The sequence below is a fragment of the Macaca nemestrina genome, chromosome 3 (genome assembly GCF_043159975.1).
Source record: "Macaca nemestrina isolate mMacNem1 chromosome 3, mMacNem.hap1, whole genome shotgun sequence".
Classification (NCBI taxonomy): Eukaryota; Metazoa; Chordata; class Mammalia; order Primates; family Cercopithecidae; genus Macaca; species Macaca nemestrina.
In genome coordinates, this window is record NC_092127.1 from 43,038,424 (window position 1) to 43,055,406 (window position 16,983).

A 16,983-nucleotide genomic window follows, 5' to 3' on the forward strand; every position below is an offset into this window, starting at 1 on the left:
CTCATGCCTATAATCCCAGCACTTTGGGAGGCTGAGACAGGTGGATCTCTTGAGCTCCGGAGTTCGAGACCAGCCTGGACAACACGGCAAAACCCTGTCTCTATTAAAAATACAAAAAGTAGCAGGGTATGGCGGTGCACACCTGTAATCCCAGCTACTGAGGTGGCTGAGGAAGGAGAATTGCTTGACCCAGGAAGCAGAGGCTGCAGTGAGCCCAGACTGTGCCACTGCACCCCAGTCTGGGCAACAGAGTGAGACCCTGTCTCAAAAAAATAGAAATAAAATAAAATAAATCTTTAATCCATCTTGAGTTACTTTTTGTATGTGGTAAAAGGTAGAGGTCCATTTTTTTCTTCTGCATATGGCTAGCCAGCTATTCTAGCACCATTTATTGAATAAGGAGTGTTTTCTCCATTGCTTATTTTTGTTAACTTTGTCGAAAATTAGATAACTGTAGGTGTGCAGCTTTATTTTCAGGTTCTCCATTCTGTTCCATTGGTCCATGTGTCTGTTTTTGTACCAGTACCATGTTGTTTAGTTACTGTGGCCTTATGGTGTAGTTTGAAGTTGGGTAGTGTGGGACCTCTGGCTTTGTTCTTTTTGCTTAGGATTGCTTTGGCTATTTGGGCTCTTTTTTGGTTCCACACGATTTTTAGAATTGTTTTTTATCATTATGTGAAAAATGATGTTGGTAGCTTGATAGGAACAGCATCGAATCGGCAGGTTGATTTGGAAATTATGGCCATTTCAACAATATTTGTTCTTCTAATCCATGAACATGGAATGTTTTTCCATTGGTTTGTGTCATCTGTGATTTCTCTGAGCAGTGTTTTGCAGTTCTCCTTGTAGAGATCATTCAGCTCCTTAGATGTATTCCTAGGTAATTGTGTGTGTATGTGTGTTGTGTGTATGTCTATTGTGAATGGGATTGTGTTCTTGATTTACTCTCAGCTTGAAAGTTATTGTTATATAGAAATGCTACTGATTTTTTTACATTGATTTTGCATCCTGAAACTTTACTGAAGTTGTTTATCAGTTCCAGGAGCCTTTTGGCAGAGTCTTTAGGGTTTTCTAGGTATAGAATCATATCATCAACAAACAGATCGTTTTATGACTTATTTTCCTATCTGGATGCTTTCTATTTCTTTCTCTTGCCTGATTGCTCTGGGTAGGACTTCCTTACATAACTAATTTTTATGTACTTACTAAAGAGTTGTCCATAGATCTTGCTGTTGAATTTTTTTAATCTGGCATTTCAAGCCCACAGCTTTGTCTTTACTATATGTCTTTTGTACTCTCATATAAACTTTTAAGAACAGATGTATTCACTCACTCTGTCTGTCTTTCAATAGACATTTAATGGTCACCTTCTATGTGCCAACCAACATTTTATTATGTCATATTTTTAAAGTAAATCATAAGCTGCAGGCTATTCACTCAGAAAACACTATGTATATACCAGCTCCAATATATCATGCAAGGTAATACAGATACAGGGACAAATATATTAGTTTTCAAAAGAGAAAAATTTATAATCTGGAGATTACAAGGAAATGGTGATTATGTACTTAAATTCTAACCATAAAAAGTTCTCCAGAAATGACTTCTACTTATTTATCAGTCAAAATGTATACACATTTGTATCGTGTGCACGTTGAGTATTGACAAAACATGCTCTAACACAGAGATGCTCTGCTTTTCTGTGTGTTGTCATATTTGGCCCACCAATTATACTATTAAAGAACCTGAGTCCTACCATGGAAATCCAGTAGACTATTTTTACTGGGACAAGCATTTAAATGTATTTAAATGTATTCTTTTAAAGTCAGTATTTGTTTTGAAACTCTGTGCCCCCTACTAAATTAATTCTTTTAAGAAGTTGTACATAAAAACCTCATTTCTTCTCTGAGGGTCATGCACTAATTCAGAGGGTTATGCCATGATTGCAGATTAAACTTCCCATGCCCCTCCTCGGCCATGTACCTCTGAATCTATCTAATTTGAACACAGCTACAAACTGCATCCAATCACCTATCCCACAAATCTGTGTTTTGCACTTGGGTTCTCAATGAATATCTGTTGAGTGTATGACAAATGAATAGAGACTATCATTTGTGACTGACAGTGTATATTCAACATAAACCATATTACTACCAGAGAAGCAGTTTTAAACTTTCATCATTCTGAGAGTAGACTAGCATGAAAATCTCTGTCTTATTCATTATTATACAAGCAGAATCAAAAATATACTTAGTCAAAAGAGTGTCTACTTGGTTTGCTATTGAGTTCTACAAAACACATGACATAATAGGCCAGAGCCAGTCTAAGTGGCATTTCAGGAGTCTTTGAATATGACTTTTATTTCTCATTGTCCTCACTTTCTCTGAAAAGAATGACTGATAGCCTTTCCATGTGATATTTTGGCTTTTAGGAGTGTTGTTTTATCTATTTTTTATGACTTAAGCTTACATTTGTTAAGTGTAATTTTTGCTTTATGTAACATAAAAAAAAAATCTGTGATATGGTGCCCCATGAATTAACAACAATGGCCGGACCAAAGACAAGAAATCTTTTAAAAACAAATGTTCACATTAAATACCTTGGATAGGTAGGCCTTCTGGGGGTTTTTCTTTAATGCAAGAAAAGTACACCATTTCTGTTTTAAGAAATAGTTTCTTTTAGGTTTATACTGAGCTTGTCTAAAGTCGTATTACATAAGTAAGGGCTTAGTTTGTACATTAGTATTTTACATCTTGGAGTCTTACTAAATCCTTTTTTGATCAATCTGATATTGAACAAATCTATATTGATTTCTTCTACACATGTTTATGGTATTTATTTTTATATATCTAGGATTAAAAGCCAAATTAACAAGTGTAATCAATTTTCTCAGTGATAAAGAAAAATCTTCTAGTACTCTTAGATACATTCATCTAGGGACAAAATCTTAAGTGAAGATGTTGTAATAAATGGATCGATTTATTCAATCACTGGGCATGAAAACATTAGCCCTGGGAAAGCATTTTCCTCTAAGCACTTTAGCTACCGAGTTTCACTTATGTGGCACCAAATGATTTGCATTTTTAGAGAAATTTCATGTCTGCAGTGAGCTCCAATGAAAACATGAATAAATTGCTTTTTTTTTTTCTTTTTCTGACTTTATGAAGCTGAATCCATTAGGGATTGAATCAAAGTATAATGAAATAAAGGCAACAACTTACATGATGGAAACCCTAGATTTGGTTTCTCACTAGCCCAATCTCAGTTGTCATGGCCTACATGTCAGATTAGTGGTTTTCAGGGAGATCCCTGGAGTATATGGCTGTTTTCTTAACTGCTGCATTAGAAATGGTCTCTAAAAGACAAGAAAGTAAATAGACAAACAACTATTAAGAACTAAATAGGTCTGCTGCAGTAGTTCTTGCCACAAAGTCAAATAAATCAATCTTTCCAAGCCTAACACTATACACTTGCCTAAGAGATTTTCTTAAGACTCATCTACCTTTTGAATTAATTGAAGTGAGAATGAGCACAGAAGCTATGAGGATGGATTTAAGATCCAGATTAACCTGGGTTTGAATCTCCAGTGAAACAGTTATCAGCTGTATGAGATTGAGCACATTAATCTCTCCAACCTTTAGGTTCCTTAGCTATACAAAAGGAATAATAATACTTAAAGCATAGAGTGGTTGAGAGATTTAATGTCATTTTTCATAAATAGAAAAGCAATTCTAAAATGTATATGGAACCACACAGACACACACACACAGAGACAGACACACACACAGACACACCCCAATAGCCAAGGCAATGATGAGCAAAAAGAACAAATCTAGAGGCATCACACTACCTGACTTCAAAATATACTACAGACTGATAATAATTAAAACAGCATGATACTGGCATAAAAATAGAGTTCTTGACCAATAGAACAGAATAGAAGGCCCATAAATGGACCCACACATGTATGTATGGTCAATTGATTTTCAACAAAGATGCCAAGAATACACAACAGAAAAAGGACAGTCTCTTTAACAAAGGGTACTGAGAAAACTGGGATATCCATATGCAGAATGAAATTTGATCCTTAACACATATCATATGCAAAATCAATTCAAAATGAATTGAAGACTTAAACATAGGACCTGACACTGTAATGCTACTAGAAGAAAACATAAGGGGAAAGCTACTATGTGTCATTGGTCTAGGCAATAAGTTTTTAGATTTGACCCCAAAAGTGTAGCAACAAAAGCAAAAACAGACAAATGGGATTACATCAAAAGTAAAAGTTTCTGCACAAAAAAAGAAAACAACAGAGTGAAGAGACAACCTATGGATTGGGAGGAAATATTTGCAAGCCATACATCTGATAAGGGATTAATAACCAACATATAAAAAACTGAAACAACTCTATAGAAAGAAAACAAATGGCCTAATTTTAAAATGGACTGGGGACCTGAATAGACATCTCTCAAAAAAAAGACATAAATGGTGAACAGACATATGGAAAAATTGCTGACCATCATTAATCACTAGTAAACTAAAATCACAATGAGATATCAATCCATACCTGTTAGAACGGCTGTTATCAAAAAGATGAAAGATCAATGTTGGCAAGGAGGTGGAGAAAAGGGAACCCTTGTACACTATTGGTGAGACTATAAATTAGTACAACCATTACAGAAATCCATATGGAGTTTTCTCAAAAAACTAAAAATTAAAATTACCATATGATACAGTAATCCTACTTCTGGGTATTTACCCAGATATTTGAAATCAGCATGTCAGATGTCTGCACTCCCATGTTCATTGCAGCACTATTCCTAATAGCCAAGTCATGGAATCAACCTAAGTGTCCATAAACCAATGAATGGATAAAGAAAATGTGGTATATATATATATGTGTGTGTGTGTGTGTGTATATATAATGTGGTATATATATATACATATATATATAATGTGGTGTGTGTGTGTGTGTGTATATATATATATATAAAAAATCAGATTCGAGGGATGTTGATTTTTCAAATCTTATTTTTTTCCAACCAGAATATTTAAATGAAAAGTGGAAACTAAAATGTAAAAGCATATATATGTGTGTGTGTGTATATATATACAATATATAATGTGTGTGTATATATACACAGAATGTGTATATATGAATGAATAATACATATACATATATTATTCAGCCTTAAAAAGTGAGAAATCCTGTCATTTGCAATATCATACATGGAATCGGAGAATAGTATACTAAATGAAATAAGCCAGGCATAGAAAGACACATATAAAATGTTCTCATTTGTATTGGAATCTAAAATAATCTAACTCAAAGAAGCAGAGAGCAGAAGGATGGTTATCAGAGGATAGGAGTAGTGAGGGAAATGGGAAGATAATGGTCAAAAAGTACAAAGCCTCAATTAGACAGGAGGAATAAGGTTTTTTCTTTAAGATATATTGCACATCATGGTAAATATAGTCAGTAATAATGTATTGTACATTTCAGAATCTCTAAGACAGTAATTCTCAAATGCTTTCACCATAAAAAAATTATAAGCATTTGAAGTGTTGGACATGCTAACTAGCTTAATTTAACAATTTCACATTGTATTCATAGATCATAACATCACTTTGTACCCCATAAATACATATAATTATAATTTGTCAACATACAATTAAAAATTAAAACTAAATAATAAAGTGCTGGCCGGGCATGGTGGCTCACACTTGTAATCCCAGCACTTTGGGAGGCCAAGGCAGGTGGATCACCTGAGGTCAGGAGTTCGAGACCAGCCTGGCCAACGTGCTGAAATCCCATGTCTACTAAAAATACAAAAATTAGCCGGGCATTATGGCAGGCGTCTGTAATCCCAGCTACTCGGAGGCTGAGACAGAAGAATCACTTGAACCGGGAGGCGGAGATTGCAGTGAGCTGAGATTGCACCACTGTACTTCAGCCTAGGAGACAGAGTGAGACTCCGTCTCAAAATAATATTAATAATAATAATAATAATAATAATGTTAACAATAAAAGTGCTGACCACATTCTCTATTACAACATGAGGAAAACAATTGTTTTTACTTATTATGTAAATGTTGCAACTGAACAACAGACAAGCAGCTACAACTCCTTTTACCAACATGCTATTAATATTTTACTCCTACTCTTAATATTTAAATATAAATAGGAGTAAGATTCCATAAAGCAACAATTTTCAAACTTTAATGAGCGAATGAATCACCTTGGGATCCTGTTAAAAGGCAGATTCTGTGTTGCTAGGTCTGAAGCGTGGCTTACATTTCTGCATTTCTAACAAGCTTCAGGTAATGTTAATGCTGCTGGTTTGGAGACCACACTTTGAGTAGCAGACATATATATAGATCATCTGGAAACTGGTGACTTATTTCAAAATGTATTTCTCATTGTCATTGTTTTAAACAGACCAGTTCATTCTTACAAAAATTTAAGAGGAAGAGTATCTTACTTGGGATGTGCAAAGTTTTGATTTTTAATTTTGGTAAGGGAATTGTTTGGGTTTTTCGGAGATGTTATTTCTAGGAACTACTTTGCTGCTGACCAGATATATATTTACTCATAATACTATATTTGAACTGAATATTGTATATCTACAGAATCTTTTCTTTGGAAATCTCAACATACATTAGAAAACTCAATTTTTACAAAAACATTCATTTTCACATCTCTGGATTATTCATTAAAAATATCATCCCCTGGATGATGGATGTGTTTACAGCATAGATTTTGAATGGTTTACTTACCTGCAAACCCATCAAGTTTTATAAATTAAATATGTACAGCTTTTGTTATGTCAATCATACCTCAGTAAAGTGTTACAAAAATTATTTCACATAATTCTCTGTTCTAAAGTACAGACAACATGAAAAGAACATGAATACAGAGCTTGTATATTTTCCCAACGGTTACTCTGAAGTAACCAGAAAAAAAAAATCAAATCTATTTATCTATCAGCATTTAGTTTCATATTCTATGTATTACACTGCACATAATTTGGCCAAGAAAATTAAACTTTTGGAGTGATAATGAAATGGTTATTTCTTTGAATTCATTAGCTTATCTTCAAGCCGCAGATCAGGGAAATACACGAGAAGGATAAGTTTTCAAATTAATGTTTAAATTAGAGACAGGTTTTCTTATTTTCAGATTCGAAGGATGTTGATTTTTCAAATCTTTTTTTTTCAGAATATTTAAATGAAAAGTGTAAACTAAAATGTAAAAGCAAAAATAATGATCAGTGTATATCTTTAACTTTTCACAACCTACCTCCAAGTGACATTAGATATTTAACATATAGTGTAAGAATTTTTTCCCTTTTATTTTTAGTTGACACATTATAATTGTAGATATTTATGGAATACAGGGTGATATTTTGATACATGTTTACAATGTGTCATGATCAAATCAGGGTAATTAGCATAGCCATCACCTCAAACATTTATCATTTCTTTGTGTTGCGAACATTCAAAATTCTGTCTTGTAGCTTTTGGAAAAGAGTCAATAAATTGTAGTTAACCATATTCACCCTGCAATGCTTCTGAACACCAGACTTCCTTCCTCCTATCTAACTGTAATTTTGTATCCATTAACCAACATCTCCCACCTTCTCCCATCCCCTGACCCTTCCCAGCCTCTAATACCCACTATTCTGTTCTCCACTTCCATGAGCTGGAATTATTTTAGCTTCCACATGTGAGTGAGAACATGCAGTATTTATCTTTCTGTGCCCGCCCCATTTCACTGAACATAATGTTCTCCAGGCTTATTCCTGTGGCGGCAAACGACAGGATTGCATTCTGTTTTGTAGCTTAATAGTATTCTATTGTGTATATACAGCACATTTTCTTTGTCCTTTTGTCTGTTAATGGATGCTTAGGTTGATTCCATGTCTTAGCTACCGTAAATAGTGCTGCAATACACATGGAAGTGCAGGTATCCCTTGAATGTATTTATTTTATTTCCTTTGTATAAATACCCAGCAGTGGGATTACTGGATTGCATGACATCTATTTTTAGAGTTTTTTGAGAAATCTCCATAATTGCTGTACTAATTTACATTCCCACCAATGGTAACACATAGTATAAGAATCTTATAGGCCAGGCATGGTAGCTCATGCTTGTCATCCCAATACTTTGGTACACCAAGACAGAAGGATTACTTGAGGCCAGGAGTTCAAGAGCACAGTAGGCAAAGAAACGAGATTCCATCTCTACAAGAATTTTTTTTTTTTTTTAATTAGCCAGACATGGTGGCATATGCCTGTAGTCCCAGCTACTTGGGAGGCTGAGGAGACAGGAGGATTGCTTGAGCCTGTAAGGTCAAGGCTGCAGTAAGCGAGACCCTGTGTCAAAAAAAGTTTACAATTACATCCTTGCATTTCTCCCCTTCTCACCTTTGTACAACGTTATCATGTGTTGTACTTACCACCTCTGATGCTCTTCATTTCTTTACATAGATCCAGATTGTCATGTGGTATCATTTTTCTTCTGTCTTGAGGACTTGTAGTGCAAATATGCTGCTAATGAATTGCTTCAGCTTTTGTCTGTCTGAAAAGTATTTTTGCCTTCATTTTATAAAGATATTTTCAGTGGGTATGGCATTGTATGTTTCATAGGTTGTTATTTTTTTTAATTTTTGTACTCTTAAGTTTCTTAAGCTTGGGGTCTATTGAGCTTCTTGGACATGTGGGCTTATAGTCTTCATCAATTTTAGAAAATTTTCAGCCATAATTTCTTAAACTATTTTTCAATTCTTTCTCCATATCCTTTTTATGGAGATGCCAATACATGTCTATTAGGCTGCTTGAAGCTGTTCTATAGTTTACTGATAATATGTTCATCTTTTCGACTCTCTTTCTTCATTTTGCAGCTTCTACTACTCTGTCTTCAAGTTTATTAATGTTTTATTTTATTTTCCTTGTCTCTACTTAACATTTTAAATGTCTAAAATACAGTTAGAGTAACTTTGTTTTTGTTCTTAATTCTAATAATTATGTCAGTTATGGGTCAGTTTTGATTGATTTTTCTCCTCATTGTGCCTTTTTGCATGTTTTGTATTCAAAACATATTTCTTGTCTTTCAGAAATCACTGGCTTTTGTTGTCTGATGTCCAGTGTCTTCAAAATCATTGTTTCATATATTTTGTTCAGGTTTTTTGGGGTAGGGTGGAGTGTTTTAGGAAAGAAGTTAATCTGATTTCTGTTACTCTGTCTTGAATAGAAAAAAATTGCAGGATTTATAATGTAGCAAAAAATCAAAGAAATAAAAAGAACTGTATGAAGACATTAACACACTATTTATCTTAAGAAAATATTTAGTGTCTGGACAGATTAATAGACCTGAATCAGATATTCTCATTAAAAGTTTAAACGCCCAGAAAAAGAAATTCAGTTATCATTCTGTGTCAATATGGTATCTTCAGTGCTTTGTTCAAGCCTAGTTGCATTCCATTTATTCAAAGTAATGGTGTGTAAGGTTAAAAAAAAAAGAATATATAATTTTGAATTGGAATATACTTCTGATTTTTGCATAAATTTTAATTGCTTGAATATTAATAAAAGCCCTTGGCAAGGGAATTGTTATATACCAGATCCTGTGATATGAAAGAACACATGTCAGTTTTTGACACTTTCAAGAGAGTCTATCCAAACTTGAAAGATGCCTCCTGCCTTAAAAGTTTCCATCTTGATTATTATGCTCATCAGATATAGAATTACCACATCATGATTTCTACTTCAAAACACAGATAGGACAGATTAACTTTTTGTTTTGTTAACAACAAAATGTAGAGAAATATTACTTCCAAAATCACATATTTTTGATAGAGTGAGATTAACTCTATAATCTTAGGCTTTGATTCATAAATTTTTTACAAAACTGTAAGACGAGAAAGCCATGAATGACAAACCAATATTATACAATGAGGAGGAGGAGGAAAATGAATAAAGAAATATCCAATTATATGCCAACATTAAATATATTGATGCCCAAACCACACTTCACATGACTAAATTTTTGCTAAAGCAAAACATTTGCATTGTATGGTTATTATATGCTGCTCGTTTCCCCTCCCCCACCCCTTACACACACACACACACACACACACACACACACACACACACGATCAATTCTCCCACCTTCTCTGCTCTGTGTCCCAGGAGACTGACTTCAGACTGCATCACACAGGCTGACTTGCCTTCTGGCTTCATCATATGGATTTAGCCAAAGAGAGTCACCAGCAGATGAGAGGTTAGGAAGGTGGAGAGTGAGAATACTATTCCTCTGCCCCTCACTTCAGCTCCTTTCTGACAACTGTGACACTCTGCAACTGCTACTTCTAGATTTAGAAAAAGCAGTCCCTTTTCTAAATCTCTGCCCTCACCCAACATCCAGTGGCACCGTCCTGTCTCCTTACCCTGAATTTAGACCCAGAGATGATAATGGCATGGCACCCTCTTTTGCAAGTCCCTAGGTGCCTCAATATCCCTTATTAGCTCCTTAGCCCTGCCCTCATTTCTTAATAGTCCCTTCATTAAAGTCTCTTCAAAATCCCAGTTGTATGTGCCATCTGTTTCCTCCTGACTGATACCCACTCATCTATTGTGAGTTTCAAGTGAGTAGCTAAAGACAAGCTAGTACAAGAAATGTTAGGAAACCTCCACCTGCTGAAAAGTTCAATTGATTAAGAGAACAGTGCTAATGAGGCCAAAATTAGTATCTGGCTGTGTTCCAGGATCACAGCCTGCATCCCTGACCAGCCATTTTACAAACTATCAGTTACAAGGAAGACCATGCCAAAGAGCAAACATGAGTCTATGCCAATCCATCATCACTCCTGGGAACACAGCTCAAGGACTGAGCTGTTCAACTGAGATAGTGTCAAAATCATCTTTGTTCCCAAAGGACAGCTTTTGTAATGTGATTCTAATGAAAAAATGTATATGTTATTTTAAATAATAAAGTCATAACGGTCGATATCTTTTTCAAAGATGAGCTCTCATCTCATTACTTATTTGTGGCTAATTCATAATAAAATAATTTAAAAGTCAAGCTTATCTAAGTATGCCTTTTATTGGTAATGGGATTCTGGGTTTATAAAAACCAGATTTATAGCCCTGAATCAGATATTCTCATTGTAATTAAACGAGTGAACCTATACAACCATCATATGAAGAATAAACAGTTAAATATTTTATTTATTTATTTACTGGAAGGGATTTTCTGATTATCAAGTGTGATTGATAAGTTTTCAGTTCATATACACATTTCCCCAAAACAGAACTTTGTTCTCTTCAGTACAGTGGCCTTGTAAAATCATATTGTAAGTAGGCCATTGTAGATGTGCCATTATATTTACATTGATATACTGGCTTACTTCCAGGGTAATTTTATATGATTTACATGATGGGGAAGGGAGATTTCTGTTCCTTTTTCAGAAATCAGTTTCTGAGACTCTTTACTATCAGTGAGAGAGAAGTACTGTTTCTACTAAAATTGAATGTATGACTATCAGTAAAATCTGCTGAAATACAAAAACAAAATATCTCATTGTTAATAATAGCATAATTTTAAGATCACCCATAAGATAGGAGCATAGTTTATATGCAGTATTTATTCTTAATCAGTTTCATAAAACATAATCTGAGTTTTATTTTTCAAACAAAAGCTTTTGAGTCATTTGGATAAGGTCAACAGAAAGCACAGTCTTTTAACATTAGGTGATCAACTTTTTGACAATGGCAGGACCAGCATAGCTAATGGAATAATAGCCTGCAGGGTCCAGCTAAATATGATATACGAATGTAATCAACCTCTGTGATGACTATTCAAAAGTAATCCCTTTAGCTTTGAACTGCAACATATATTTCAACAAGGCAAAAACCATATGAAGAAATTCTCTGCAGACCACACTGATACAATACAGCCTTCATATCGTGCTCTCTGTATTTGCTGCTTATAGTGAGTTTTAAATTTAAGGTAATGACTACTGTATATTCATGTGAGCATACAACAATACTTTTGATTTGTTGTAGAAAGGTTGAATCCATTACCAGGGGTCTAGTCTATAAACTCTGATACAACCTTTATGAATGAGTTATTTACCCTTTTTGAGAGTAAGGCCACTACAAATGTTTAGCATGCCAAAATTATAAAAATTCATTTACCTTTCTAGTCACCAAACTACCAGGTAATGTCTCCTCCATTTCAACTCATACTTCTCTACAGATAACATTTTAAAAATCTTGTTTACATATAATACTGTATAATATAAATATTATATTCCATTGTTTTCAAAAAAGGGATGTGACGGTGGATTTATAGCAATTTGGCATTTACTGGCTTATTCTATTGCTTTTGTAACATATAGGCTAAGTGGTGGTATAAATGAGATCTTTTTGTTGCCCACTTCAATCTACCATTTCAGAGTCTTTACTATTAGCAACAAGGAAGTGCCAATTTCTACTGAAATGTAGATCATATAAGCAAATATCACACTTCAATGTGTTGTTGCTTCTGGTCTCCCTTACTAGAGTGGTACTGGTCTCAGTCTTCCAGCTCCCTTGAAGTCCTACAGATCAAACATCTCAAATCACACCTTAAGTCAGACCCACAGTGCAAAACCTAGGTTATAATCCAAATGAGTGTTTTTGCAGTGATGGAACCAAGAGTCAACTGTCCTGGGGTGAGTGAGTACCCATGTCTAACACTCAGACTCAGAAGAAGTATCCAGTCATGCATTGCATAAGGACATTTCTGTCAACAATATATGCCATACACAATGGTGGTCCTAAGAGATAATGGAGCTGGAAGATTCCTATGCACTAGTGACGTTTTAGCCATCATAACACTGTGTTGCAATGCATTACCTTTACTATGTTTAGCTATACAAATACTCATTATAGTGTTACAGATGCCTATAATATTCACTATAGTAACGTGCCAAACAGGTTTGTAGCCCAGAAGCAATATGCTATACCATATAATAGCCTAGCTATGTAGTAGACTGTGCCATCTAGATTTGTGTAAGTACACTCTATGATGTTTGTACAACAACATCACCTAATGACTCATTTCTTTGAAGATACCCCTGTCATTAAGTGACACATGACTGTATATTTCTTTGCTCATTTCATTGGTGAGAACTTAAGTCACATGGCTTTAACTAAATAGTTCTCTACTGATAGGGAAGACCTAATAGAGAGGAAGAGCACTGATAAGTGGGAGGCAGAAGGAAGGACTGAAACTATGTCTTGTCTAGACAAGAGGGCCTGAAATCTAGTGAAGAAGTAGAGGGATAACAGTTCATTGATACTAACAGAAGGGAAGACAGAGTATACAGAATAGAAGCAGTAGGTGAGTAACTCTCCCCACAGGACTTGTGGAAGATTTTTCCTACTGTCATTTATTTCCTCAATGAAACCAGGAAATAAATCATCAGCTGAGAAAAGTGCAGGGTGGGAGGTCTGAGAAAAGTAGAAGATTTAGTCATCGAGGGCAGTGGAAGAATGAGTGGACCAGGAATGTTTCATAGAAAGGCCTGGAAGCACAAGGGTCTACTTAATGTTTGTGACCATGAATTTAAGATGAGGCATCTCAGGTCAGTTGTGTATTTTCTCCAGCCATGTTGAACTATACAGTGCAGGAGAGGAATCGGCAGATAACTGGATTTAACTAGGGCTATACTTTTGCCAAGTAAGTAAACAAAGTGAAAAGAAGAGAAATTTAGACTTTATGCAAGGAAGTACATAACCATGGAATTTAAATTATATGAGGAAGGAAGAAGAGACAGAAAAATTAGGAGAAACAGTGAAAATGTGGTAGGAATGGAGGTTCCAATGAAGTAGAAGAATTGCTGGGGTCAGGATAGCAGAGGGAGTGATCTGGAAATACAAAAGGAGGCAGCCAAGCAGTTAAATACAGGAAAATGAGCTAGAGGGGGCTCATAGTTACTGATAATGACAAGGTCTAAGTGTGACCAGGGGAATTAATGGCAGTGGTAATGTAAAGGACAAGATGTAAAAGAACAGGAGGTCAAGGAATTGAGACTTAGGGTGGAATAATCTTCTACCTCTACATTGAAATTACTAAGTTAAGAAAGTAGTAGTACGGTGACAATGAGGCAATGATAACATCAACTGAGAATGATTCCACTTGTAGGTAGATCACAATAGTGACAAATGGTTGACTGTATAATCTAATGACATGAGTGTTAGAGAGGGAAAGAGGAAAGGCAAATGTCCTGACAGAACAAGGAGGAAAGAGGACACCAACCCATCTTCAGGTCCAGCAGTGAGAAGACCAAGAAAAATACAACAAAAATGGGTTTGTGGGCTGATAGTATCTTGAGAGAAGAGACAAATTTCTGTTAGAGCAAGAAAGTAAAAGTAATTTCAGAAAATAGGGTAAAGATATAGGACATTTTGCTGAAATAATGAATCAAATATTCCAAAAGGCAAAGTAGAACTCTTTTAGGAATTGCAGTGGGTAGGAGATGGGGACAGAACACGAAAGGTAATGAAAAATAGAATGAAGGGCCTGAAAACTGGGGCCTGTCATAAACAGGAATAAACAGCATCTTATTAGATTAATCCCAGTGAATTCAAATCAAAAGTAAAGGAGGAGATATGAAAGTTAAAGTTAAGTAACAAATTAACATGGCTCTCTCTCTATATATATATACACATATGGTATATGATACATGAAGTCATTTATACATGTATATCTACATAAACAAACTTCCCATATTTGACTTCATTATCATAATATCATAATAGTGAAGCCAGATATGGGAAGTTTTTATATATGTATGTTTATATATGTAGTTATATGTATACACACACACACACACACATAGATAGATAGATAGATAGATAGATAGATAGATAGATAGATAGATAGATAGATAGATAGATAAACTTCCCATATTTGACTTCATTATTTGGGTACTTTATATTGCTCCTTAAATTAATTTTCCTTTTGAGTAATATTTTTTAAAGTCATCTTACCCAAAACAAGGTGGCCTTTTCAGTAGCCATTTTATTATATCACAAGAATTCTGTGGATTAGGAATTCAAGCAGGGCTCGGCTGGACATTAATTGAAGTCACTAAATGGTATTCAGCTGACAGATGGGCTGGTTTGAAGGGTCAAAGACAGCTTCACTGGCAGGCTGGAGACTTGGCCAAGATGGCTGGAAGGCTGGACTCAGCTGGGACTGTCTGCTAGAACATCTATACACGGCCATTCCAGCATGGCAGTCTCAGGGTATGAGGACTTATGTGGTGATTCACTTCCTCCAAAAACAGTATCCTAAGATAACCAGGTAGAGCCTGCATAGCTTTTATGGACCTAGCCCCAGAGCTCATTTTCGTCACTTCCTCCACATTCAGCTGATCACAAAAGAGTCTTAAGGGTAGCTCAATTTCAAGAAGAAAACTAGATTCTGCTCCTTCATGGGGGATTGACAAGATCATACCGTACAGGAACATGTGGAGTGGGAGAGATTGCTGTGACCATCTTTGTACAATACAATCTGCCCTGGTGATACATACACGTTTATAGGTGAAGGACAGATATCCCTGAAAAGGGATTCCCAGGTTCAAGATCAAAATAACTATAAACCGTGTTCATGATAAACTATTTACTTTGTATATTTTTTTTTAGAAGAGTTTCGAGGATCCACGGTGGAAACTGTATCTCAAAACTCAGAACATTTGGAAGAACTCAGTAGGTATGATAAATCAAGTAAAAAGTTTCTATTAAGTACCCACTTTGTGCAGTATACTAAGTATAATCTCATTCTCCAAACACAAAAAGAGAAGTTTCATCCAGCACTTGATAACCTTAATACTGAAACACTGCTTTAAAAAAAAAAATCACAGATTTATTGTCAAATATCACATAAGGTTAAGTATTTTTAATTTTGAAGCCACATATGAAAATTACAGAAAACAAATTATTTTTCAAAACAAATGTTCTTTACTTTCTAGCCCAATATAAAAGTTAAATCTACAATTTATTTTATTTCAGATTTCCAGGTGATCAAAAAAATGAAACTTAAAGCAGCTTTTCACTTAACATCAAAGCGAGAAGAAATCCATCATGTCACCTTAGACTTCAATACTTGTAATAGAAACATGTTACAGACAATATAAAGTTATAAAAAAACTGACTGTGACTCTTTTCATTGGATTTTGTATTGCAGTATATTACTATAAATTTAGTCCAAAACATCTAAATCCATGAAAATAAAATATATTCCAATTCTTAGAAATATCAGCAATCATCCAGGAAATAAATAATTTCCTCTTCTCCACTATTCCACAAGAAATAGTGATACCATGAAACCAAAATAAGAAAATATTTTCTAATGAGAAAATAATTACAAGCTTAAGAAAATCTTTCTTGCTGAATTCATGTAGGATAATATTTACTAAAATTCTAGGGAAACTTTTCAACATAGATAAAAAGAATATAAGCAATTAAGACTACCATATTGATAAGTACTGTTTGAAACAGTTTGCTTTACCTGTGTAAAAGTATATTTTATGATACTTTTAGCTGATAGCACATAATCAAACTTACCCATGTCAACTTAAAAAGTTTAAGTCCTTCCATCTTACAAGCCTTACCTAATGTGTCTTGCAAATGAAAGAACACAGCTGAGATCGTTACATGTATAATTTCAGGAGATCTGGAGATCTCCTGAAGATTACAGCTGTGAGCCACCACGCCAGGCTCTTACTTTGTTATATAATGTTTCTTTAACCATAACCATTTACATTACAAGTACCCCATCTCATCTTACTCTATCTAAAAAGTAGATTAACCAGGAGAAAACTTTCTCCTTTTATAAGAACAATTCTACACCATGGAATATTATGCAGCCATAAAAAAGGATGAGTTTGTGTCCTTTGTAGGGACATGGATGCAGCTGGAAACCATCAT

General features: G+C 34.8%; 1 protein-coding gene across 2 annotated transcripts in view; it reads left to right on the plus strand.

The window, feature by feature from the left end:
- Nucleotides 1-16,207, plus strand: part of LOC105463434 (tetratricopeptide repeat domain 29) — a 264,157-nt gene extending 247,950 nt beyond the window's left edge. Inside the window, exons 12-13 of one of the 2 annotated variants that reach the window (XM_011710516.2) lie at nucleotides 15,700-15,766; nucleotides 16,066-16,207. In XM_011710516.2, coding sequence (XP_011708818.1) covers nucleotides 15,700-15,766; nucleotides 16,066-16,096 — 98 coding nt within the window. In that variant the 3' untranslated portion in view covers nucleotides 16,097-16,207. The remainder of the gene's footprint in view (nucleotides 1-15,699; nucleotides 15,767-16,065) is intronic. The other variant, XM_011710517.2, reaches the window with a different exon arrangement.
- Nucleotides 16,208-16,983: the final 776 nt, after the last annotated feature.